We start from the raw sequence: 27,516 nt of genomic DNA, 5'->3' as shown, positions 1-27,516 counted from the left end.
GGGGATGAGATAAATCAGAACAGCACTTTGTGAATGCTATATTCACATGTCAAGAATGCGAATGAGGATAGCCAAGACCTATGCTTTTATTGAGAATACAGTGTTGTGTTATAAAGGTGACAAATGCTAATTGAATTACGGTCCTCCGGCTTCCTCCCACAATCCATGAACATGCATATCAAATTGTCCTTAGGCCCAATTTCCCCCAAAACAAGAAAGTTGAAAAACAACAACACTTAAGAATTAACTACACTTGAACAAAAAAAGCAGACTGACAAGAATCCAATATACACTTTATAATATAAAAACTAAATACTTGAATTTACCAAATATACTGTAAGAGACCCTTTTTTTTCCCCTAAAACGAAGTCTAAGACTATGGATGCATCCTATAAATAGTAACTTTCGACACCATTCGAGGAAGATTGATCCGTCAGCCACATAAGCTGAGTTTTGATACACAGGTGTGCAATGTTTACAGTATATTGGCCATGTTCTTACTTACAATAATTACTCCAATGGGACGAACTAGAAGGCGGACGTCAATTGGCTGTTCGCAGCAAGTGCCAACTAACAGTAGCTTGTGTTAGCTGGGGTTGTTACAGCATTATTTTCAATAAAAGAAGTGAGCAGGCTGAACCAACATCCGAGTGCATCCTTGTTCGCGCAAAGAAATATTACTAAAACTGAGAGTATTATGTAAAGGTTATAATGCCACCAGCTGATTCAATTAAGAGTGGCAAAGTAAGCAGCTGTGCGCACCAGTTAGAGAACACGGAAAGGTATTCCATTTGACTCGTTTATTAATTGGGTCTTTTGGCATATACACACAATCATGAATTTGGTGAAACAACTTTGGGTATTTATGGCAAAATGAACTCAAGGAGCCTTGTGAGGAAAAAGGAAAACAACTATTTCGGGCGCTTTCAACATTAAAGTGGCGCTGCGTTCACTGACCACTCACCATGTGAAAAATCTGGAACAATAAGGTACAAAGATTAGATCAATTCTGTTTGCTATAGTTTTTACGTTGTCGCCAAACTGTTGGTGCGTTGTGTCGACAGTAACAAAAAAATACCAGAATTCCATCCTCAAATCAAGGGTGCGTCCTATATTTGGGGAATTACAATAACATTGAACATTGTATAACAAAAGTGAACATAACTGCTTTCATACAATTCCAAAAAATATGATTGGACTAAATGCCATAATTTCTTATTTAATAACGTCTATAGAACTGTATGAAGCGACTATTTGCAAATATATATTTTTTACAAGCGTAAGCAATCATAATGGAGATAAGATGCATCCAGCGCAGGTGCAACGCTGCATCCTTCGACACACCGACTGAGAAATAATGATGCCGGCGTGTTCGGATGGCCCCCAGCAAATTCCTCTTTCCCATATTTTCTTCCCCAGAAACCAAACAAAGAAGATACTAGATGCCGGATGCTTTATAATTAACAAGCGAGCGCTACAGAATCTGTGAAAACGATGCGTGGCGCTCGAGCAGATGGCGCGGCGCCACTCGAACACAGTAATGAAGTTCACTCCTAGGGTTTTCTCTTTTTTTTTTTTCAGAGGCATTCAGCGAGGGCGTTACGTTTCATTTATCTGGCAACTCACACCTGATTTATTTACACATGTACCAACTGCGCTGCCGGCAGAGTCCATTTAATTTGCCGATAAATACTCAAATATTCAACCACTAAGCCCCAACTTGGGAAAGGTAAAATCCTCCTCACAAGGATCATCAACAGCTTGTTAAAGAGTGTTTTTTTTTGTTGTTTTTTTTTTGTCAAGGGAGAAATATCAGCCATATGTTAATCTGGCAAATAATACATTACCATACTGGCAAACAAGCTGTTTTTTATTTTAAAAGCAACAGAAATCAGTGATTATTTTGGTTTTAGTGTAAATTTGCTTTGCTTAAGTGGTAGCCTGGAGGCTGTTACTGGGATTACTCGCTCTTTTTCTTGTGAAGGTCTCAAACTCAAGTCCTGAGTTCCAGACCACTTTCTGTAGCCCATAACTTTCAAATTTACATACTGTGTTCCCCCGAAACATCAGCAACTCACTAATTGCTAATTTTTTTTTTGTAGTTGTTGTTTTGATCTACTGTATACTAGGGATGTCCTAATCATTAAGGTGATCCCTTAAAATACTAACAATCTTGTACACCAATGTTTTTTTTTCTTCAGAATATGGAACTTTGGATATTACTTAAATATTACAAAGCTTAATAAAAAAAATTTAACTCTTTTATTTTTATCTATTTACTTCTTCTGAACCTAATAACTTTGCAGCCAAATTTAGAGAAGAGTCCCTGACACAAAGAGAGACAAAGATGGACATTCATGTCGATTAAATTTGCTTGACGATTTATTGGGAAAAAAAATTTAAAACGTAAATTTGCAAAGCCAAATTCAGACACAGTATTAGTTGTATCTTTGGCATAACATCTGGAAGCAAGTTATCATTAGAAGGCCTCACAAACCCTGCTGGAGTGTGTAGCGCTCATGGGTGCAATTAAGCAAGACATTTTCAGAATGGTTTCATTGAGAAGCTGAAGAAAAAAAATGTCTGTGATCATGAGTTAGATTTGGTTGTTTCCGCTCAACAGTTGTATTTAAAATATATATAAAAATACTCATATTAAAGCATCAAAGAAAGCTATTACAACAGTTTTTAAAACGTTTTGTTTGATGATTTTACACTGCTTACAACATTATTTTCAAATAAATATATGTTCAAGCTTCATAGAAAGTAATTGTTGTAAAATTGAGATTTCCCTGTGATTAATTATGGAAAATTTTGCAATTAGTTAAAAATGTATATATAATGGGTCTGCAGCGTGTATTTTTGAGGAAATTCATTAAAAAGACACCAACGGGAAAGCAGATTTCTACTTGACAGAAGAAATCACAGGCAGATTTTTGGGCTGTGTGAAATCAGTGATGAATTCAAGAATTTTAATCTAAAACTATTTTAATTACATGAAACTAATGTGCGTGTTTGAATTAAGTAATATGAAAAGACTTTTTAAAACGTTTTTTATGTATGGTCATTTAATCCAGTCTGGCATGTAAAAAAAAAAAAAAAAAAAGCTTATATGACCACAGAGGAACTGTAATTAAAGAGCTCTAAAGCACTGAACCCACAAGTTATAATATATCATGATAAACCTTTTTTCATAGTCATATTCATGGACATATGCAGTATTACCCGTGATCCCAGATTTCCAGATTCTTCATATCCTGCGGTTTTGACACCTCAGGCAGGCTTTAACAAAAGCAAAGATTTGCTTTTTTGCAGCTGCTAATAGAGCTTCGTTTGCTTTTCCATCACACCACTTTGCATCCATGAATCCTTAATGTTTTTTTTTTTTTTTTTGCGGAAACTCTTTTTAAAATGTCACACGGGCAGGATTTTTTAAAAGCTTTGAGCAAAAAGCATTCTGAAGAGAAAGGAAAGAAAACCCCAGCAAAAATCGTACTGGGCGTTGTAGTGTCCATGTCATCGCTGTTTTGTTAGCCTGCTACGTGGGAAGCGTATAATGTCAAAACATTTCAAATAAGGTTTAACCTCTGCCTTTGTGATCGGCTCCCATTGGATGTTTGAGGACGGTAGAGCACTTGAGCTGGAATCGCACCACTTTGCCACAACACACACTTGGCATTTTGGCACCTTCAATTAGCCTTGCACTCACAACGACAATACATCACCAAATGAAAACACTCAGCATTTATATCCTCCTACATTATGCATCTCTGTTCAGCAATTAAAGTGTTTAAAGTGTTTCACGTGCAAAAAAAAATGCACTACTTGTTCAATTTTATATTGAATCATTCAGACATTTCTGACAAATGATGGTCAATAAATGTCATGCCTTTTTTTTCATTTAAAATGTGAAAAAATAGAAAAAAATGTAACCAACAGTAGTCTTTTTTTTTTTTTCCATCACCAGTGGCAAGCAAATAACACCTAAGTATTTAGCGGCTAGCTAACACGCATTGTAAGCTAATAAAGCATTTCTGATAGTCACCGTGCGCCGCTTTGTGTCAAACAGCACAAACGAATCCAAATTAAAGTCCTTTGTTCACAAACGAATGTGTTGTGCAGCTCTTTCAGGATGGAAAGAGCCTGCAAAAGATACCAGCAGACAGACAATACATCCATTCACTCTTTATGGCACGCTGTTATTATTTTCGCAGGAGAGGGAGAAAATAAAGTCCGCACGGAGGGCTGAAGCTGCAAATCAGAACACTAACCTCAAAACTGAGACAAACACGCCAACTACTAGTGCAACTGTCATCACCGCACAAATGTTTTTTCCTAACGACAATGTGATCATCTATCCAATCTGAGATTTTTGGTTCTGAGAATTTTTTTCCAAACCAGGACTGCCAAATTGAGGCTTTGATATTTGTGGCGTTAGACGAGTTTCTTAGAAGACCAAAATCAAGGCATTCAGATGGTTTTGGATACTTGTCCCAGTCTTTTGTATTTATGCATGGTTGAAGCATGAAAAAGAATTGGTCCAGAAATATTTCATCCACTGTTCTGCTATTGGTGCTAATGCCATCAACAGATTCTGTAGATGAGCCGAGCACGGGTCGGAAAAAATATATGGAACAGAATGTTTGATTTCTAGACAAAGGTCCAGGTTTTGATTTATGGGCGTCAGCTCTTTCCACTGACTTTTTATTTTCAAATTCTTGAGAGAAGTTCTTGATGGCAATCAGCTTCTTGAGAAGACGCAAATGGGACATGTAATGCTAACCAAGAAAGTTAAAGTTAAGGTTTCCGCGGGACACCTGGATGAAATAACTTGACTCGCTGAGAAGTGTGAAATGAAATCAATCAGTCTGTCTTATCATCTCAATTGGCAAATTACAGCTAGCCAGTTTGTCTGTTCCAATACTGGAAGAGATATCAGGCGTAAAAACAGACATGGTGTCCGTTCCATTCATCCATCCAACCATTCATTTTCTCAATCACTTGCATGCTGGAGCCTATCCCGGCTGTCTTTGAACAGTAGGCAAACAACTAATCACACGGGCAACCATACTTAAGGAAAATTTAGTGTCCTATATGTGAGAAGAAAACATTTCCAGTACCATTAATTTCTTGTCATTTAGTAACTTCTGGAATTTTGGCACAGGGTCACCATGGAAATGATTTGCACAAGTTCCCAACCTGGTGTGATCTTCTATTTACGAAAGCCTCCGTGGCGGCCAAACTAACTAAAATGTCCGTAGTCCCCAGAGGAACCGAGTTGAACTCGAGGTGGGCCAAGTGCTTAAAATGTCTCCTATAGCTAAGTAGACACGTCATTCATTTTGTTTACCTCCCAATGCAAAATCTGTGGCGTGCAGCTGGAGGCTGGAGTTCAGCGCATATTCCCCAGTGGACTTTATGAAGCCGTCACTCTATAAAGTTTATGAAGCATTGACAGCATTTCCTGGTGACTGAAGAGACTTCATTTGCAACACAGTTAAGCAATATAGTAAAAGAATGGTAGGCAATAATCTTTTATGACTTACTTTTTTGCTGTAAATGACGACTTTGCGGAAGCCGCAGAGAACAATAATACCCGTGATTGTTCGCGAGAATTATCATTAAAATTATGTAAAGCGAAATATCGTGCTTCCCTTTGATATTTTTCCCCTCCAATGACAACTGTCAAGAGTCAACCTTGGTCACTGCACCTGATCAACTCGGGAGTCAGGTCACTCCGCCACTCTCAGCGAGTCGCTTTAATGGAGAAGCCGGCCGGGCAGCGTCAGCCGAGGGTTTATTACTGTACCTCGACACCTGTCAGAGATGATTGGGCTGTGTAATTGAGGGTCAGAATGAAAGAGGCCACTCGCGGCTGCCTCGGCTCTGACATGACGGCGCGACGCCGAGCGATGGTCAGTAATGTAAAAAGTCTCCGGAGAGCTTCTCCTGTGCGGCTCAAGTAGCGATTTGGGAAATGGATTCCGCACGCTTCGTCATTACAAGAGTGCTTCTCTCAAATATTCAGCTCCACCTGCTATTATGATTTATTTATCACAAGTGGGAACCCGTTCCTGCTCTGCATCACCTCAAGTGAGTCTTCTGTTCATGCCATTTAGAAATGTGCTGGGACAATAGACAGGGAATAAATTATTGTCGCTTTACATGCATATCACAATTTTAGCAGACGAGGTTTCTGGTGAGCGAAGCTGTGCAAAGCTGTGAAGGCATGCGGGGTAAACACAGATTGACCGCAGTGTGGGCCCAAGTATGGTTACATCAACACGGACTATAATAAACAAGACATCTGACCTTATTCTGACAAGTTTCTTCCATGTTATATTTGGCTATCTAAAATTACCTTCAGAATTTGTTCAGTTGTATTACCCATACAGTGCCTTAGACCTGGAGCAATCTAAACAAATATGAGAACAAAATGAGCAATATCATATTGAGATACATGTCAAATCTAAGCACATTTTTTTGCTTCATGTCTACAAATTATGGAATTTCTCAGGGATCATAGCAGTTGTTGCTGACATGGTCTCAACTGGGCTCGATCAAAAATCCTGAGGGCGTTTGTCAGAGACCCAAATAATGACCAAGTAAAAATGGCTTTGATTTCAAGATGAGACCAAAACTTTTGAAGAGTGGTCTTGAGGCTATAATCGAGCTTGAGAACTACAACATAGATATCCTTGGACATCTAAAACTTGAAAACCTTTTGTTTTTTGTGGTTGTTTTTTTTGTTTTGTTTTTTTGTTTTGTTTTTAGCATCTTAGCATTTCAAGTTACCAGCTGTAAAATTACCCATTTACTGATGATGTGTGAATGGCACTTGGTTTCTATAGGATAGGCTCCATAATGTCTCTGAAAATAATGCACAGAATAGAAAACACGATGGCGGAACTAGCATTTCCTATTTAGCTTAAAAAAGACACGTCTTCACCCAGGAATCTTGAATTAAGCACAAAATAATGCAAATAATCACGGGAACTTCCTCTTAACATCAACATTTTTGAGCAGGACTCGACCTGAGTTGCATCACTATTGCTGCAGTAACCTGAGAATTGCTCTAAAACTTGAAGGTTAAGAGCCAGACTTTGTATGTCTCACTCCACCCTCTGCTCTTTGTCCTTCCAGGTGGTGGGCCAGATCGATAAACTGACATCAGACATTGACTTTGACCTGGATCCAGATGACTGGACGGTGGCAACGGCGAGCAGCACGTCCAGCAGCGAACGCGGCCTGGGTGAAGCCTTTCGCCTCGACTTCCTTAACGCCGACGTGCTGTCTGACAGTTGGGAGTTTTGCGGCTACCTCGAGTCGGCCAGCGGGGCTTGCGCCCGCGTGCCTAGCGAGCCGCCGATGGGGTACTATCCCAGAGTGCCCCCGGGGCGGGGGACGATACCCACTCAGACGCCCACCCTGCCCCCCGCCGCCACCGCCTCCGTCTACTCGCAAATGAACGGCGGGCTGCCCATCCCCAACGGGCCGCGCATCATCACTCCGGATTCATCCAGCGAGGAGGCCAGCAGCTCCACGCACAGCCAGAAGACGAGGGAGAGGGTCCGATTCAGCGACAAGATCCTGTACCACGCCCTGTGCTGCGATGACGACGACGAAGCGGAGCAGGAGGACCTACCGGACGACAAGAGCGGCCGCGCCACGCCCGACAGCGACGGCGAGCCCGGCCTCCCGGTCGAGCCGCTGGCCCCCAAACGTTCTTCTTCCGAGCACTCGCTCCTCCACAACTGCCTCGACCCCTCCTACGTCCCCCCGTCGGCGAGAAGCATGACGGGAGCGCACACGTTACCCAGGAAAGGCCTCCTGAATCCCGGCTGCCGCAAAAAACTGCTCCGAAACAGCAGCACGCAAACTGTGTCGGATAAGAGCACCCAAACTGTACTGCCCTATATTCCAAGCAAACAGAAAACAAAGGAGTACTGAGCCAGCCGGAACCTCCCTCCCGTTTATCATTCAGCTCACCACGAGAACTGTGCATTATTTAAAATTAAATACATAGCTAATAGATTAATACACAAATAAATCAATTACTAAATAAAGAAATGATATATGGAGAAAAACATCATTGGGCTCCCTAAATTCATTCCAGAGCTCAGTTTAGGAACGTGCGTCGAAGCTTGGTCGCAAAAAACACATATAAGGCTCAAACCACTCGAGCAGGACCGTAAACCGATCCCCCAACCCTTATTCAAACCTGATTCATCACCTCTAAACTTAACCCAAACTCGACATAAACCTCTTCCTACCCTCGATCCTGACACTATCCCATAGTCCGTCTGTCCATCCATCCATCCATCCATAATGTATATACTTTCCCCCCTTTGTGTTCTTTGGGATTTTTGCACCACTTTTCCCCTTCTTTATAGATTTATTTTCAGAGAAAGGTAAGACTTTTTTAGCATAAAGTCAATGTACAAACATTTGAGGGTTTTTTTTTTTTTTTTTTTTTTTTTAAATACAATTTTGTCCTGTGCCTATGCTACCAACGGGGGCAAAAAGCCCTAACTGCAGCCTCACCTGTAAGCACACACCTAAACCTAAAAACCCGACCCTTTAATACCTAACCCCATATCTTCAACACTAATTCCATTACCTAACCCCCAAAACCAAAAGTACCCTGCAATGCAACCCCCAATTCTCACAAAATTTCAACTCCTGATCCCAGCAGCATCATTGCATCCTTTTTTTCTGCTTAAGGTTGTTGTCATGTCAACCATGAGAACAAAATTTCCCACTTGGGATTGTGGTATCAAGTCAAGTTTATATAGTTGTAATTCAGAACAGAAGCAAACTCAAGCCACTTGAGGTTTGGGACGCCAATTTTCACACATTAAAGAAAACCACCCGAACCCCACGTGAGCAAGTACTACTGCAAGGATCCAGCCCAAGATTGCCTTGATTGCTCAGGTTAATATGGAGAAGAATTTGGAGAAAAGTGAGATGGAGGTGAGTCACATTATTTACACTAGTTTTCACTTTCAGTTAGCATCAGCCAGCTAGTTTAACTACTGCACACTTCTGTTTGTGTCCAAATATTTGTTCTTCAGTCTCCTTTTGTGTTAGGTGCTTATAGTTGTTGGTCTGTCTTCTACAATGACCTGCAAAACCTTTCATGATATTTGTCTATCGCTCCGTTTGCTAATTAATCATGCTATTTATCTTAGCTACTTACGGAACATTCCACTCATTATCTGCTGGTGTTGTAGAAGCTTTTGTGCTCCTTTTCTTTTTTTGCTATGCCTTAGCGCTGGACGCTGCAGTATCACCTCCGTAGGTCCACTGCCATGAAATACACCACCATGAGAAAAAAAAATAAAAAATACAGTTAGTAAATCCTCGCCTCACCACTCAATTGAGTGCCACACATTTGTTTCCATTTTACTGCAGCCACTTTTTGCTGAATTCAGTCTACTTGAAATAAACTTGCTGAGTAACATTTGAGAATACAAGGTTATAAATGAGAAAAAAAAAAAAAACATGGTTGTTGTGCCTTCGCTCTATAAAAAAATGCACACAGTACAAAAATGTGGACTGCTGCACTCTGTTTTTTTTTCTGCACTGTTATTTTTTTCTGCCCGTTGATGAATACAGGAAACTATTTCTCTTCCTTTGTTGCTCTTTAATGCATCACTTTCTGACTGATGCGTTCAGTGCAGCATGGTTTTTGCAGTTTCACAAAATTATAAAGGTGAATCTCAACAATTGTACTTCCTTCCATCATACCTCTCAATCTGCTTTCGACAGAAACGGATATATACTCCTTCAGCAATGTGTAACATTTTCAAGTTTCCCCCTCCTGTGTGCCCAGCGGCAGTGCCATTAAAGGCGCCGGCTTGGAGCTAAATGGTGACCACAAAAAAAAAAGTCACTAAGGATTTTGTCTCTCCATTGAGCGACCCAGTGGAAAATAGCAGTCAGTAGACGAGTGTTTATTCAGAAGGCTAATGCCAATAGCCATTTCTGATCAATAAGTTCGAGGGAGGCTGCCGCCAGAGGAACGGGCAAACAAAAAAACTCAGTCAGACCCATTTACTTAAACTAAAAAAGCACTGCGGCCCTATAGAAGTGACATTTAGAAAAAAATCAGCATCCAGGAGTGAGAGCTGAGGAGAGAATGTTACTGTTGAAAGACTTTCTCTTTCTGTCTGCAGGCAATAATCTACCCTGTGGATCAGCTTTGTACACCCGCTTCCACCCCGGCATCATGCTAGCTTCCAGCCAGTTTCATGTAGAGTTTGAAAAGAAAAGTAAAAACTATGGTAGACTTGGAAGAAAAAAAAAATCGCTGATGCCTGCCAAGTTGACCTTTTTGCCCTGTAAGAACTACTATTGACTCCTTACATACATGGAAGACACTTTTCTAAAGACCCGTCCTTGTAATCCCCACTCCCAAAAAATAAATACACACTACTAAGTGGCAGGAAAAGAACTGTTTCTTTTGTGAATGTTTGAACTTAAATATCCATTATGGCTCACAGCAAAAGATTCATTGATATCAGCTATATGCATACATCGATATACTGATTTCAATGTTGATATCAACGTCTGCCAAAATGTCAGTTAGGTAAATTGTCACCTGAGGTTGCGAGACCTTTGCCTTGGAAATGATCAACATTTCCTTGTTCAAAATTCAGAGAAATAAAAAGCCTTAAGACTGTTAGCGAACATTTGGCAACCTCTGGAAATCTCTGGCGAAATTTTGGAAATCTCTGGCGAAATTTTGGCCTACGCTGCCGACCTTAAGCGAACCCTGACAAGATCAGCTGCTACCTTCGCCAACACTTACCATTTCTGCCAAACGAGCTTGAGCAATCATACCAGAGATTTTAATTCATTCAAAACTATTCAAGCAATGAATAATAGCTCCTAGAATGTCCCTTAAAGCGCTGGAGCTGTAATATCTGAAAATATAACCTGTCACTACAAACAATCTATCGTGGCTCGATTTGAGATGTTTTAATCACTAGGGGCATGGCCAGACCGCTTGTCTCGAAGAAGAAGAACAGCAGCAGATGCTAACAAGCAGATCCACGCTCAAGTTTATTCATGGAATGTTGCTGGAGCATCATCTGTAAGTGCCTTTAAGGATAAGATTACTTGTGCGATATACACATAACATAATGTTGACCTTAAATGTAGCATGCTAATATTTATCGTGGTTGCTCACTGGTTAACATAAGCAAATTTTGTTGGTGTTTAGAAATTCATATTATAGAATGTAATTAATCAGTAGATCCACTCCAACTCATGTTCAACCTTAGGAGTTGAAAAAGATTATTAGACAATTATTATTGAAATTTTAAAGATTGAAAGATTACCTTTTGAAATCAACATGAGGGATTGTCGCCCTGTTACATCCCCTTATGCAAGTCAAGAGAAATCATCTTTTCCTTTGATTTGTCCTCATTTTCAATTGTCCTGACAAAAGAAAAAAAATTGAACCCAACCGTTCTTCAACACTGTATACCACAATGACAAAAAAAATGTGCACATTCTTCCAATTTGCTGTTGATCAGTTCCTTGTGACCGGTAAAGAAAGTATACGAGGAGGCATTAAAGCGAATGCAATGGCTGCTTTCTCCCCAAAGTAGCGGTTGCCACTTTGCAGCGAGATTGCGGAGCAAAGAGGTCATCGCAGTCATTAGCATAAATAAACAATGCCGGGCCACCACATGGGCAAAGCATCAATTACAGCAAAAACAAACTAAGCCCTCATTGTGATGCCCAAACAGCCTCCAGAAAAGAGGCTGTGCCAGAGGCCTGTGTGTGTGCATGTGTGTGTGTGTGTGTGTGTGTGCGTGTGTGTGTGTTTTTTTAAATATCCGTGCCTGGTAAAGGTTTTAAAAGTCATCCCTGCTATGAATCACCAATGTAACGGGCAGATTTGAACTGTTTGGGCAAAGCGCTGTCTCTCTTGCCAAATGGCTCATTATTCAATTCCATTAAGAAAGGAAGCTCTGTCCTCACTTCATGTCTCAGTGCGGCGAATCTGCATAGACAGTCTGCCATCAGCAATACTGCGGTGCAGATAAAGCAGATGCCTCATGTTCCGTTTTTGACGTCTGTTTTTTTTTGTTGTTTTTTAAAATCCAGGATAGCTTAAATGCTGTACACTCTGGGTGCTTTGATAAAGATTTATTAAGTGCAGACTAATGTCTGTGCAAAGACGTTTTGTAACCAATGAAAATGTTTCTTTGATGCGGAAAGCTCATTTTTTAAAATTCTGGGTGCGTAGTCATGGATTTCCAAATGTTCTGACTGAGAAGCATGGCTTTAAAGTTGTGATTAGTGAAAAGTTTGTATCTCCAAATGATAGAGACGAGGGGGAGTAACTATGCCAGGTATTGGTAAAGGGCTGATACCGACTTATTAAGGTATTGGGTACTTATGGATGTTGTCAGTGACAACCAATGATACTTCATTCATTCATTCAAAAAAAAAAAAAAACTTTGATTAAGTACTCCTTTGCAGTAGTTGCTTCATAGTAGAAGTTTACGAGGGTATGGGCCAATAGAATGGGACCACTAGACAAAATTTTCATTTTTTGTGCCCACTCTAGAAATAGTTGGTCCAAAAATAATCTAATTATGAGTCAAAAAATGACTGAGTCAATATTTGGGTCAATTTGACCCAACCAAATGTGTTGATACTGGCGACCCAATCATGGTCCCTTTTTTGTATTTCTAATTCAACCGTTTTTTAGAGTGTGGTATCAAAAACCCCAGCAAATACAGTGACGTAAAAAGTCTCCAAAGCTTTGATTTTTGCGACCCAATATAAAAGATGTTGAGTAAAATCTTGATTTAACGGATCTGGAACTAGCTTATGTAGGTGTACACATTATTTAAAGTATGTGCCACACTCACAAGGAACAAGTTTGACCCGCTTAAGTTGTCCAATAATTGCAATGTTGAGGGCCAATCACATGGACGGAGGCTAACATCAACTAGGTGAGAGTGACACAATAATAGCCGCTTGCCCACCCTTCATATGTAATTACCACACTTCACTCTCATTGTCTCCATCACTGCTTTGTGTGTATATATATGTATGTATGTGTGTGTTTGTGTGGTGATGGTAGAACAAATGTGTATTTGCGCTGCTGATTGGTGAAGCTTGTGAAGCGGTGAGCTCAATGCGGTCCCACTGATTACTATGGATCGGCTTGCTCCCTCAGCTTGATTTGTTTCATCGTATTGAGGGACCATTTATATCCTGCCTGTACGAGAGAAAACTATGTCATTTGCCAGCTCCTGCTGTCACCGATTTGCATTTGTTATTTAATTTTTGGATTAGATGTTGGGGTTAGGTTTAAAATGAAAAAGAAACTATTCCCTTGCTTTGCACACTATACTTCATTCTTGTGCCATTTAAAAATATGCTGGTGTCATGCATTGCATGTTTTTGCTTAAACCATCCTGTTGTATTCTTAGCTAACTTAATCTGACCCTCTATTTTTTTGCAACATAATAGGGGGATACTTTATACCAGTATGGCTCCGAATTAAGGAACTGAATCAAGCAATAGTGTTTTTAGGAAGGCTATACAGTACAAATGACTGTTGATAAAAGGAAGTAAGCATGAGAATTTTCTTTGTCACTGTGATCGCAGCTTGTTTTGGCAAAATCAACTTTAAGATAGCTAGATGCTTGGATATGTAGGCACAAGTTAAAATAACAACAATCACGTTTCTATCATTATCCAAATGTTAGGTACAAAGAGGCAATAAAAGCAACCAATGGCTTTTCTAATTAAGAAAATGTGAAAAAAAAAACACACACACAACACACCTGTTAGCATTAGCATAGTTGAAAAGCTAGCTAAAAGCTCTTTTCTTTTCTTTGAGCTACGATTTGCTTTGCCAATGTGTTTTCACTGATTTCTGTAGAATACATTTTATAACCTATGCTTATACAGCATTTCAATTGATCATTTTGATAGCTAATATAAAAAAGATGAATCACAAGTCTTACTTTTTCAAGTTTATCTAACCTTCCCAATCCCAACCACCAGCATGAATGAGAAACAAAAAACGGTCACGTGATTAAAAGCTATCAATATTGTACGAAATTTGATTTTGCACACAAATTAAAAACAAGGTCAACATAATTGACCGAGGAACTGCTGATTTATATTTCCAGTCACTGAGAAACCGTTTCCATACACTGACGATTCAACCTCGAACAGTTCAAGTTCGGGAACTTGAGGCCCAAGCGATGATTTCGTTGTCAGAACGTGTTGACGCTGCCGCCTCAAAAAAAGCCCTTACATGACACTCCTTTGTTTTTACAGGCGCACGCACACTTATCACCTTCACGATGCATATCCTTCCTTTTTGTTCTGTACCCCACCCTCCACCAAAGCCCAGTGTGACTCCCAGTAGCTGAGGGATGGCACGGACAAGGCCGCGTCAGCCATCAGTCACCATTGGATTGGGCCCGGGAGTGATTAATGAAGAGGCAAGCAGCAGCCGCAGATAAGATGAGACCTTCACTGGGTGATGAAGGACGGGCACTGTGTGTCTGTGACTGTGAGGGTTGCTTTTTACTTCCTGGAACAACAACTCTACCTGCTTCGGAGCACTTGGCGCTCTCTAATTAGACATAATGAGGACCACTGAAATATTCCCTATTACCGATCTTGGTATTTTCTCAGTCATCTTTACAATTTGGATTATTCCTGGAATGACTTTCAGTTCACAGCTGTGCTTTTTCAAGACTTAATGATTTCAATTTCTTGACCTCTGTCTTAATTGACCTCTTTCTCAATTAGCCTCTTAATGTCCAGTTTCCAGCTCAGATTTTAATTACCGTGTTTTCCGCACTATAAGGCGCACCGGTTTATAAGGCGCACCCCTAATGACATATTTTAAAACTTTTTCCATATATAAGGCGCACTGGATTATAAGGTGCACCCTCTATTAATGACATTTTTCAATTACAATATAGTAATACTCAAAGTAATAACAATAATAACTCAAATAATAACTCTAAACTCTCAATAGCATAACTCAATGTCAATATGACCAACCTTGTTCAACTGTAAACACAAAAGAAACGGGTGAAGCTTACTTTATCAGTTAATCCCCCATCTACGAATCCCAATCTCAAGATTGAGCCATACATAAGGCGCACCTGATTATAAGGCGCACAATCAGCTTTTTTTTTTTTTTTTAAATAATGCTCTTAGGTGCGCCTTTTAATGCAGAAAATATCATAGTTTTCATTTCAAATTGGTAAGAAATCTTTGTGCGGTTCCGTATAAAGGTAGGAATTTATTGTTTGAGTAAGCAGTCAAAATGTTTTTTGTTATCCTTCATAAATCAGGAAGGAGCCTGTTTACTTAAAAAAAATAGGGGGCTGAAATTTGTTGTAGTTGTTGGTAACAGCTGTGCCTTGGCAGAGGTCTTCTCCCTCCTGAATGCGATCTTTTTTTTCTTTTTTTTTTTTTTAACCCTCTCAATAACACACACATTTCCTGGCAGAATTCATGTATCTACAGTGGGAGGATTCAATTTGGTCCCGCTTGTCTAGGGGTCGGTACGCTCCACCGAGTGTCACTCCAGTGGTGTTTATGAAAGGTTTGTATTTTCCAGCGCACTCATGGAAAAACACATCTTTACAGTCCGAGCCATGTAATACGACGAGCATCATTGCCAGAGGAAATTACCATGGCGGCGTAACCTCATTGCGCGGCGCTGTAAAGTGCACACAAATGCTAGCGTGTAACAATGACACGCTCGGTCAAGCGGGGAAAACTCCCAACAATAATTGAATCCTCCCCAAAAGTGCACAATTACATGAAATATTCGTGCAGGATGGGCATTTTAAGGTGTAGACAGGCAAATGTGTTGATTAAAAAGAAAAGCGCCGTTCAATTAATACGCGGTCGTACTTTGGCAGCACTTTGAACATTTCACTTGTAAAAAGCGCAGAAGTGCTGACACTTAAGAAAGAGCTACACATCAGAGGAGTGAATGATAATAAGACAGTTGAGTGGCCCTTATTTCACCTTACAAAGGGCTTTCCCCATCACTCATATTTATGACCTCCTCCACAGCCTTTGTACTGCACACCGTGTCACACGCTCACACACTCTCACTCAAACACTCAGTGGGATCCACACGACACTCACACTCACCGCAGATGTCTTCATCAGATGATGAAATGTGCAAGGACAGGTGATAATTTTGTGAGTTTTTATCTGCAGAACCAGTGGCGTGCAAAGCGTGGCAAATGCCCGGGCCAATGCCCCCCATGAAAGATGTAATTTTTTTGTCGAGACGAAGGACATTGAAACATTGAATTGAACTAAGTACATTGGATTTTTAACGACGGCAGCACAGAATGTCTATTCTGTGAACAAGATTGTTTGCTGTAGGATTGTCCCGATCAAAGCAAAATGATCAGAAGTTGGAACAGATTACAATTTTCAGCTGACCAGTATCAGCTGAAAAAAAATCCATCCATCCATTATAAGCACATATCATCCCACAGTTGATATGAGGGCCGCGGTCATGCTAGAGCCGATCGCACTTGTCTTCGGGAAGTACGCGGAGTATAGCCAAAATTGGTTGAAAGAAAATTGCAGGACACTTAAAGACAAACAACCATTCACAAACATACATAAAGACAGTTTAGCGTGTCCAATATACTGTGTCTAATATATGTACCTACCCTGCATGCTTTTGGATTGTAGGAGGAAATTGGAAAACCAGGAGGAAACCCACACCGGCATGGAGAGAACATGCAAACTCCACAAGGGAGGCCAGAGCTGGAAGTGAACTCACGACCACTGTATTAGAATTTTAAATCATCTTAATTTCTTAAATCAAAAATAACTGCAGCCCCTTGACGGAACGCCGACCTCTGCCAGACAAACGCAAACATTTCTGTCATTGCTTAATTCGTCTTTTCTTCAGGTTTCTAGTCATTCATCGTTTGTCGGCAAAACGGGTGTCCATCAGTGATGGACAAACAAAAAGTCCATCAGAGGTCACCTGATGCTGATTTTCAACCATATAGAGGTGTCATCTTGGGATACCTTCAATCAAATAATTTAGATCTTTCGATAATTGAGACCATTTGGTTGTGGTCTTTCTTCGTCATTGCATTGCATTGCAAAGGTAAGGGATCGAGACTTGCCTTAGTTCTTTCTTTTCAAATGTTCCATGTGCTAATATGGCCTTTCATGAAATCTTGCTAACCATTAAATCAGTAAGTAAGCAAACAAAAATCATCAGCCATTCGGTCACTAGGTGGTGCAGCAAGAGAAGCAATGGAGCCGTATGTCAGGATGGTCTTTGCATATGCGTGTGCATGTTTTTTGTTGTTGTTCTTTTTTACAGAACTGCTGCGGTATGATATTTTAATTGGAAATCATCCCAAATTTGTTATCTCCTCTTTTTGCAGCGGAGCTTCAAGTGGAATATTTTTAGTAAACCTAATTTTGAAGGCAACTTACATTTGGTCTATACTTAGCCAGGGTTCTTGTTAGACTTTTTTTCTAGCACTAGATCATGTCGACCAAATCTGTGTAAACTCTAATAGCAACATACAGAAGATGAAATATGATTGTACCAAAAAAAAAAAAAAAAAAACCCACCACGCTGGAGGGTCGATTTAGAACTGAGAGCGATTGTTTTTCACATTTTGAGTGTCTTATTATGGTTTATGAATTATCTCTGCTGGTTTTGTTTTCCACTTTAGGCATCGACCGTGCCAAACTCAGCATATTGCTTAGTCGCGCTAACAGAGACATTAAGGCAAGGTTAGCACTGGGATGTATTACGGTTGGTGGCCTGCCAAGTCACATCACCAGCAGGCAGCATCACCTTGCCTCCACATTCACCAGGATAGCTGTGCGGCCAAAGGCCCCGCAATGTAGTTGGGATAAAAGGCAATCAGGCCACACTTTGAAGTTATGGCACCTCGGCCTTGTCCAAGTGGTCAATCAATGTTCTCTTTTTGCTTGTGTTCTCAGTGCATCAGCGTGGGCCATAAAGCCCACAAAGCTGTTAAATGGGCGCGCTCTTGTCCGACAATCTGGACTTCCTGGCAGTTGCCGTGTCGTCTCAGGACTCCGGGAGCGTGTCTGAGTGTAAATCTTCCGGTCGTGACGGCCGGGGCGAGCTGAGCGGAGGGGCTGATGGGCAGCACATTTACAAGGTAGGAGGAAAAAGGAGGGTGATGTCGTAAACACGCTAAACTCGATGAAGACACCCATCGTGGGAACATCTGTCTGTCCCTTCTCATACTGGCATCATGTAAACGGTCCGTTCGCATAGACATGATGTAAACTGTCAATTCACATTCATAATTACTATTATCACACTTAACATTTGTCTCTGCATTAATATGCATACAGATTGTAAACAGGCTATTCACAAGCACACCTGGGGTAATATATTCGCAGACAGCGCAGCTGTGCTCGAGTGTAGAAATTGGCATATCTCGATTTTTGTGCCGGTGAAAGTCTCGTTGAGTGTGTTTGGAATTTGCTCTGCAATGTGCTGGGCACCCCACTTCACTGAAGACATGTGCCTGCCATACCCGACAATTTGGTGTCTGAAAGTTGATTAAACAATAGACTCTATCTAGCAAGGCTGTGTATTGAAATTGAGAATTTGACTGAGGTGCAGGAACGGATTCTGAGCTCCACAAATATATGAATTACTAGCCTGGTAAGATATCAGATTAAGGCATAGTCTACACCTAGCTGGGGTTCTTGCAAACAAGTGGTAAATGTCTTTGGGTTGCCCTATGATATACATGCACTTTTTCGTCTCAATGTCTCAAAAACTCCGGCCAATGTGGACATTTGCCAAATTCTGTCGCAAGCATAAACCTGAGATTTACATCATCACTCTATTTCCTGCAAAAGACGCCGAAGCCGGTGACATTGAGAGACGGACGTTCTTTCTGATGGGAAAGAATTTGGCGACACGACTGCCACCTCACACCTTGGCATGCTTGTAAATGAATAAAACTGCACTCTGCGGATTTGTGTAGCAGGGATTTTTTTCAATAAATATGACCGTTTTTTTGTTTTTTTTGTTTGTTTTTTTACACGCGGAAGGGAAGAGAATATGCGGGTTTAAATAGCCCTTAGTATGTGTTGGCCTAAACCACCTTAAGATGTCCAACACTGCCTCCACCCCACCCCACCCTCACATGCCAGTTGACAAATATTTTCCCAGTCCGTCCCTGATCACCAGGCGATGCAAATTTTCTGGTGGAAACCCTGATAAAAATCGCAACAGTGTATATAAGACCCTATAAGATAATTTAGAAATCAACACACACTATGCTATGGTAAATGAAAAGACAGACATGTGTACATTATGTAGGCTTGTATGAATATGAAGTCAACTTACATGAGTGTGCATGTGAATGGCCAGATCTTTTTCCAATATTCACATATGTGAACGAACGTTATGCGTGTATGTGAAAGGTCGGACAGACATTTAAATGAAGCCAGTCCGTCTCTTCTCACACGCTATTGGAAATGAGTACCAGAGCATTCTTATTCAATTATCTGTGTTTTTCTTGTTCTCCAGCAGTCTTAGTGGTACAGTAGTCCAGCCAATCACTATGACCATCATTGTGTGCGAGTGCAGGCCTCATTACAGCCAGTGGAACCTGTGCAGCGAGCGCACTTGTTGTCTGCCAGTGTGGCTGTCAGTGCCCACAGCGTAGTGCTTTTAATTAGCATGCCATTAGGCCCGTGGCTGCCGGCACATGTCGCATCACAGACATGGTGGTGAATCACGCATTGTCTCATACACACATGCTCGTAATTGAGCCGGTCGCCACTTTTACCGAACACGCAATGTCAAGATATAGATTAAAAGGCCGTTTTCTGTTGATTGGGTTTAATTTTTAATGCCTGTGCGGTTTGCGATGTGGTGTTGCAAATGACGCGGCTACAATTTCCGTAAAACTTGACTAAACATCTATCTAGTCCAAACACAGTGTTCTGGTTAATAATGCATGTGTGAAATACAAAATGAGCAGCAATCGACATCTATTTTTATCAATCACAAAGGGAAACCATTTTGCCGCTAGCTGTTGAGCGAAAATGACATCAGCGTTTCTCAGGGGTCACGTAACGACCAATCATCAGCTTACAAATGTCACATGACCCAACTCGGAAAACACCCCTAGGATATTGTAAACTTATAAGAACTGTGTGATAATGTTTTTATACATACTTTCAATACACATCAATGTGGATAAACAATGCCTGCTTAATGCGAACATTGTTTATGTTTACGTGAGTGGGCAGGAAGGTGATATTTACTGTTTGTCTAGTGCTTTTTCCTCCCAGCTAATCAGAGTTGACACAGTGTCGTGTTCCACAGGGGAAGATGATGCTTTTCCAAGAAGCTACCATCCACTCATAAATACTTTGACTGGCCTTCATTTTTATTGCCGCAGCTCCCGATTTCTTCCTTCACTCAATCATCATCCAGCCAAGAAGAAGAAGTAGTCAGTTGAGCGAAGGAGAGCGTCCTTTCCTCAGGTCATTAGCGTCTCCCCGCCGGAGGTACCCAGACACCATCGCGCCTCGCTCTTTTTACACACTGTAAGAAAGACACTTGGCAGACTAGAAGAATACGTTTCTGCTTAATTAATCCCACTCCTTCCTTGAGCTATTTAAAGCCAACGGTCTGTTTAACAACTTTCAGTGACACTAAACGGGTAATTAGTCACAAGCCAATCATTTTTTTCTTACTTTTTATGGGCATGATCCAATGGGAGATCCGCATCGCGCTATTGGCCGTATTTTAGCAATGAGTGTAAAGAATCATGCCCAAATGACATTGTTGTCAAAGTCATTGTGGACATTTTTGGGAAATTGCACTTTTGAATCCCCTTTTTTTCCATACACTTAAAGAGTAGCCAAGTCAGCTGTTTATTTTTCCATACAAATAATACAATTATTTGAACTTTGTTCCGAAAACATGGCCAGTTTGGCCAGTTTTCATCACTGTGAGTGCTTTTGTATTTGTGATCATGTCCCTGGATTTGAATGCAAAAATAAGTGAATGGCAACGATGACGTGGGAATCACAAAAACTGTCAATGTGCCCTTTAGATGAATTGATTTTATCTTAAGCCTCCGCGGCGGTTGTTGCAGGTTGGTGGCGTAGGAGAAAATCTATCAATTGTGACGTAGCTGGATTTTAAACCTCATTCTTAAACCCCCACGGGCAATGCGTGCTTTTCCAATGCAAAGAAGCCAGTTTAGTGCTTGTGAACAGCTGCCCTTATTTAGAAAACACAGAACATTAATGAATTCATATTTACACCTGGCCAACGGGAGCTTTCAGAAATGTAATGATTTCCCATCACACCGGCACACTATTTGAATAAATGTCACAAAAAGGCCATTCAGCTTTAGTATTGGCTGTCTCCAAACCGTTGCCAAATGCTGAAAGTCATTGTGCCACCATGGAGTAATCCCACTATCCCTCATGCACCAAAACACTTAATCTTATTCCAACAAATGCCACCCAGGCACACATACTGTAACATATACAGCACACTTATGTAATTATTTCTCTCTCTCCCTCATATATAAATGTGCGTGTGAGTATAGATTGAGTTTAGAAGACTTTATGAAATGTAAATTACTGTTCTTAGTCAATGCATTCACTTTTGACGCATGCACACACACACACACACACACATACTGTGTGTGTGTGTATATATATATATATATATATATATAGATAGATAGATAGATAGATAGATAGATAGATAGATAGATAGATAGATAGATAGATAGATAGATAGATAGATAGATAATTGGAAAAATTAAAACTAAACTGAACTGTGTTAACATATTAGACAGAATAATATACATTCAAGCCACTGTAATATTGTGCAGTCTTAACATTTCATTCAGAGGTTCAGAGGCTATACACCCTCCACTTTGAGAATCAGTGATCTAATGTAATGCATTGAATAAAAAAATCAAATTCGATAGATGACATCAGTGAGCTGAAATATCAATATCTGATTCATGCGATGAATCAATATTCTACGCGAGTGATTACAACATCGACACTCGTCCTGTTTAATTTTTCTCCCCTTGTGTTGGGAATCCATTTTCGAAACTAATGCAGAATCCATTTGAGCATATCAATCATCAAGCAACAAGCTCTGACCCGAACCCTTCGCTATTAACCCCGCAAACGCTGAGGTTGACATCAAGCCGGCGGCACCACAGCGTTCTCCGTCACGGCGAGGCCTTTCCTTTCCTCTGCTTTCCTTTTCCTTTCCGGTGACCGCGACAGTTACTCTAGCGTTAGTCCTGCATATCAATTTGTCTCTTAACTCTCGACAGAATTGCTGGACAAATCCAGGGAAGCGTGACCGGCTGCGTGAAGCGGCAAACGCCACAGATGGCACAGCCGCACAAAGTGTAGGCACACCATTAATGTTTACACACCCCAGAGGTCTTTGCTCGGGTTCGGATCAGGAAACGAAGCAGTTGTAAGCGCTTTTAATGTCGAGGACGAATGTGTGTCCTCATTTGAGGACATCCGGGCCTTTTCAAATGATCTTGTGTGTGGTTGGGATGCAAGTCCTGCTAAGTACATTTATGAGTGAATACACTGAACTGTGTTTCTAATTAGTAATATAGTGGTATATAATAATAGTATAGTAATAGTTAATAGTAATAAGTGGGCGGCCTTAATGAATGAGTTCTCATTATAAAATTTACATTTAAGATTAAAGTAATGTCATCTGTGTCTTCACGTTTTTTTTTGTATTGTATTCTTAATGCGTGATCTATTTGAGTGAGCACCCAAATACATGTATTAATCATGGTTGCTTTTTTGGAAACATGTCAGCAGCCCCCAATCCCCCGCTCGCCCCCAGTCTGCTGTTTACTGTTGCTGTTAATCCTCTCGCATTTAATTAACATAACAATATTATTAATGTCTCATTTTTATCACTATTATCATGTGTTAAAATCCTGTTAGCAGCTGAGAAGCATGCCTAATTACCAGGGAATACGCTGATTGGTGTTTTGTTTTTTTTTAACCCAAGTTTAAACCAAGACTGTTGTTGTTTATTAATGCCATCAAATTGTAAACATACCTAAGACGGATGAAATAAAATGCTTTAAACTAGGATATATCACAATATTCATATTTCCCACACATCTTTTAATTACTACTCTTTTATATTTGTGCTTATTTCAAGTTCCTCCCACCATTTATAGATGAACAGCACTTGTCGTTATAACATTAGTTTTAGGACCACACTGCAAAGAAATATAAGATAAACTAGTTGACTTTTGCGATCCCTGCAGAAGAATGTATTAAAACGGATTGATTTTGAATTATGTGAAATGTTTGATTGAAAATCAGAGAATGATGTGAAATGATATTTATAAATATTGAGTGTTTTTTGTGTCAATGCGAATATTTTTTTTTTCCTCGGTATGACAAATGTACTATGTTTTAAATCATTTCCACGGTTAACTAAATGGGCTGAATATTTGGAAACGGAAATGGAATTATGGGAATCTATTATGTTGTAAACGTAAGAATGAATATAATTTTTTTGTGGCAACCATATCTGGAAAAATACTGAGTATTTGGTAACTCGTATTTTCTGGCATGCAAATTGAATTTTATTTTTATTTTTATTTATTTTATTTTATTTTATTTTTTTATTTCATTATTATGCAGTTTTTGTCCACTCATCACTGGCTTAGCAGGAAGAAAAATCCAATTTGTCCCCTTTAAGTTTCGTGATACTTTCAGCAAAGTACTTGACTCTGACAGAAGGTGATCATTTGGTCCTGAATATGAATGATCTTAGCCATCTATGTGAAACAAAAGTAATTTTTAGCCATCTACATCCAAATCCAAGCAGAATATCACTGAACAGAACCCAGTGGCGCATCCATTTTTTGCTACCGATCGCAGGGAGAAATGACAAAAATTTGAAATGGAATTGACCCCAATCAGTCTTCCAAATGTAACATTGTGACTTTGTTTCCTGCCGTTGCCTTGGACACCCATCCGAGAAAGGATGATTGAGGTGGAACCATAATAAAAGGTAGTAACACAATGAAGGGAAGGGGGTGTTCTATGCAAGTCTCACTGCTTGGCCCTCAATTACCCTCGTGCTTTCAACAGCGTTCACACGACACTGCGAAGCGAGCGCGGGGGGAATTTGCCGTTCAGGAGACATTGATTAATTATGCCACACACAATTAGCCCGTCAAATTGACTGTGTCCTTCTCTACGGCAGAAAGGTGATGTCAGAATTTTATGGGGCATTAAATAGCCCTCCTTGTGTTGTCTTAGAGATCCACAGAGAGCCCAGAGGAACACACTGGTGTATTTTTCGGGTGAATAGGGCAATGGCGAGGCCAGTCAATTGACTTTTTTGGATCTGTTGACCGCTGATAAGCACTCTCGCCGGGGACCATGGCCCGTCTGGAATGGGAGTCTGACATACAGTGGTACCTTGACTTACATGAGTATTTTGTTCCACTCGCACGTCCCGTTTTTTGAACGCGTTCGGGATTTCTATGTGACAAGTAGAACAGGTGAATATTTGCAAACGTTTACATTGAACAAACCCTTGATTAGATTAAAACAGCCGCTACTATCGCAAACGGTCGCCAACATTCATTCCTCAGTGGGATAAGGGCTTTAAGTGCTCATGTGAGACATGGCCAACCATTATGTGGAGTTTTACAAATAGCTATATTCCAAAAGCCAAAAGAATGGAGTACCAGTTTTGTTTTCGCATAGTGATTGCATTTTACAGCAGTGCTGACGAGTGTCTTCTGTTATGAGTGCTTCATTGGGAGATTTTTAACTCATTCAGTGCCATGGACGAGAATTCTCGTCTTTTAAAATAGTAAGAACAATAATAAATAATAAAATTCTGGTTAAATGAGGTTTTTTTTTTTTTTTTTTTATATGAAGAGCTGACTAATGCTACCCTAATGTAAGCCAAATGAGCACTGTAGAGATAATTTTGACCATTGGATAACAGTGTTATACACAGCTATTACCTTCCTGCACAATTATTCTAACTGAAGAATGGAAGTCAATCTTTTATTGGCCAAAACCCATATTTACATAACACACAATACTCTGTTGGCCTTGAAAGGTGAGTGAAAATTCTGAATATACTGGCCCCATTGAGGTTTCCTCTTCCAATAACGCTTGGCACTGAAAGAGTTAATGTATTTGCATTTCTGTCATATCATGTTTTTATAGACCCCTTATTTACAGTATGTCAGCCCATCGGATGCCCATGTTACGGCGTGCGCTTCCTCACTTTCGACCAGTGCTTCATGATGTGAACCCTCGTAAAAGTACACGGACCGAGAAGGACCATCTATACTGACTCGGATCGATGTCGATCGATGTAAACCCGCTTCAGTCAGTTCTCAGTTCAAGTTCTTTTTTCAAGGCTTTGCAGAATAAAGCTCAAACCAATGCAATGTGTATGACTGCATCATGATGTCTCCACTCTGCTGGTGCTAGCAGAATAAATAGACCAGTAGGTCATCTCATCATGCGTAATTTACAGCATGGCGCAGCATCAAATTTCAATAAAACGCAAGGCTAATAACCACAGCCTACCCATTCTTCCCATTCTTCAAATCTCGATGGGTCTCATCTTCACTCCATTCCATGTCTGGTCGTCTGAGCACAACTACCTCTTCTTATTCCAGTTCTTCAAACACCAGGATCACCTAAGTTACAGTTGAAACATTCCTTCCTCTTTGCTGTGTAACGCCAATATGGCGGCCTCACTGCTATCTGTATCTCTTTAGTGAGACCCAGATGTTCCCAAGACTTCGGGAATCATTGTTTTCCACCTGAACCCCAATGTTCACCTTTGTAAACCTGCATTTCCAAGGTAGCATACCATTTATTTAGCTTTTGAAAGAATAGTTAACTTTTGTGTAGAGTGCACAAACTTGGCAACCCTATGCTATGATCAGATTCCAGAGGCCAACTCAAGGAGCAAGTATCATGCAGGAAGCTTTGGTAAGAAATCATAGCAATGGGCAAATTTTGCTTAGGGTAAACAAAAGCAACCATGTCCAACCTCTAAAAAAAATTGACAGACACAGATATATGATATTTTCACTTTACAGTTCAGCTTGCTGGTATCTAAATATGAACTGGATTTCATTTCTGGATTTACTTGCGGGAATAATAATGTAAATTGACAATATGGAAATAGCTTTGCGATGAAAAAGTTATTGGGATGGTTCATATAGCTTAGTAAGAAACTAACACTTTATTTCAAACAAATGTAAAAAAGGATCTATAACCACCGGGGGAAAAAAAATCTTGTTTTTCTTTACATTTTTAGTAGCACTGTGTGGTTTCTTGCTATACATGTGACAATATTTCTCTACAATCAATCTGTTGCTACTGGCTGTGCTTTGAAGTCTGTCCACGTGCTTTCACTATTTCATCCATCAAAGGTCTTACCACCTGTCTTCCATATTGATCTGTCAGTGTGGATTGTATATTGTTAAACATGTCAGATCATATAAGAAAAAATAAAAAACAGAATATCTTGGCAATAGTACAATATATTTATAATACAATACGAAGTAATTTTCTCTGGTATTGGTCTCCACAGTGCTTTTAGGATCCTTTATTTTCCACCATCCTGCCATTATGCGATTCATTTACCACTTCCCCTTTTCATGTGATTGTCATCTCGCTTAGGATTCTCAAGGTCGACATATAGTTAATTGGCACCGGTCCCACTCAGGAAAATCATTTCCATGACAACCGTTTTCTTGGGGACGGACCATGAATACAAAAGATAATTCCAATATTGGTTCCGCATGACAGTCAGGGAGGGATGGGGGGGAGGTCATTTTGTTTGTGGAAAATGTCATCATTGCCAGTGAGGGATATGTACTGTACACTTGTTCAACTAAAGTGGGCAGATAATATTCACCAATTAGGTACCCGCAGTGTACTTCAACTCAACATGCTTAATTAAATTTACAGACACTTCATTCACCTGCACAATCTAATTACCTCTGATACAAGTGCAGCATGAAAAACCATATACATACGTATGTTGGTAATACATATATTGTAATAACAGTGTGATTGTAATACAGTACTATCTTGAATTATTTATTTATTTATTTATTTTGTAGTTGACACTAATGTGATTAGTCGACTCCTGTCCTTCTCAATTAGTGAGATGGGCATTAGAAGATTGGCATTGGTTTTATTTATTTATTATTTATTTATTTTCAATTGCTCTGATACCCTTTTTTTAAAGTTTTGCGCTAACCTTTTAACGTGTACAATTACTGTAAAAAAAAAAAAGTAGAGTATCTCTCAGAGTACATGTCAAGTTTTGTTTTTTTTTCTTTTTTCAGGACCCATATTAAGGTGTCGACCTATGACCGCATAACTCAAAACAGACCAATTTTTTTCACATATCTGTGTTTGAATAAC

At 40.1% G+C, this 27,516-nt stretch overlaps 1 protein-coding gene and 1 long non-coding RNA gene across 3 annotated transcripts in view; both read left to right on the top strand.

Moving 5' to 3' along the window:
- The window catches only part of insyn1 (inhibitory synaptic factor 1), a 70,427-nt gene extending 62,335 nt beyond the window's left edge, over positions 1-8,092 (top strand). For both annotated transcript variants that reach the window (XM_088412918.1, XM_088412919.1), the window contains exon 3: positions 7,144-8,092. In XM_088412918.1, coding sequence (XP_088269044.1) covers positions 7,144-7,950 — 807 coding nt within the window. In that variant the 3' untranslated portion in view covers positions 7,951-8,092. The remainder of the gene's footprint in view (positions 1-7,143) is intronic.
- Positions 8,093-8,246: 154 nt separating this feature from the next.
- On the top strand, positions 8,247-25,693 carry LOC148424489 (uncharacterized). The gene is made up of 4 exons (XR_015865346.1): positions 8,247-8,973; positions 10,995-11,098; positions 14,320-18,194; positions 20,390-25,693. It is a non-coding gene; the product is annotated as an uncharacterized LOC148424489 (long non-coding RNA).
- Positions 25,694-27,516: the final 1,823 nt, after the last annotated feature.

The sequence above is a fragment of the Hippichthys cyanospilos genome, chromosome 4, assembly GCF_059441005.1.
Source record: "Hippichthys cyanospilos isolate Australia breed blue-spotted pipefish chromosome 4, RoL_Hcya_1.0, whole genome shotgun sequence".
NCBI lineage: Eukaryota > Metazoa > Chordata > Actinopteri > Syngnathiformes > Syngnathidae > Hippichthys > Hippichthys cyanospilos.
The sequence above is the reverse complement of the archived record's forward strand: the minus strand, read 5'-3'. Positions and strand labels throughout refer to the sequence as shown.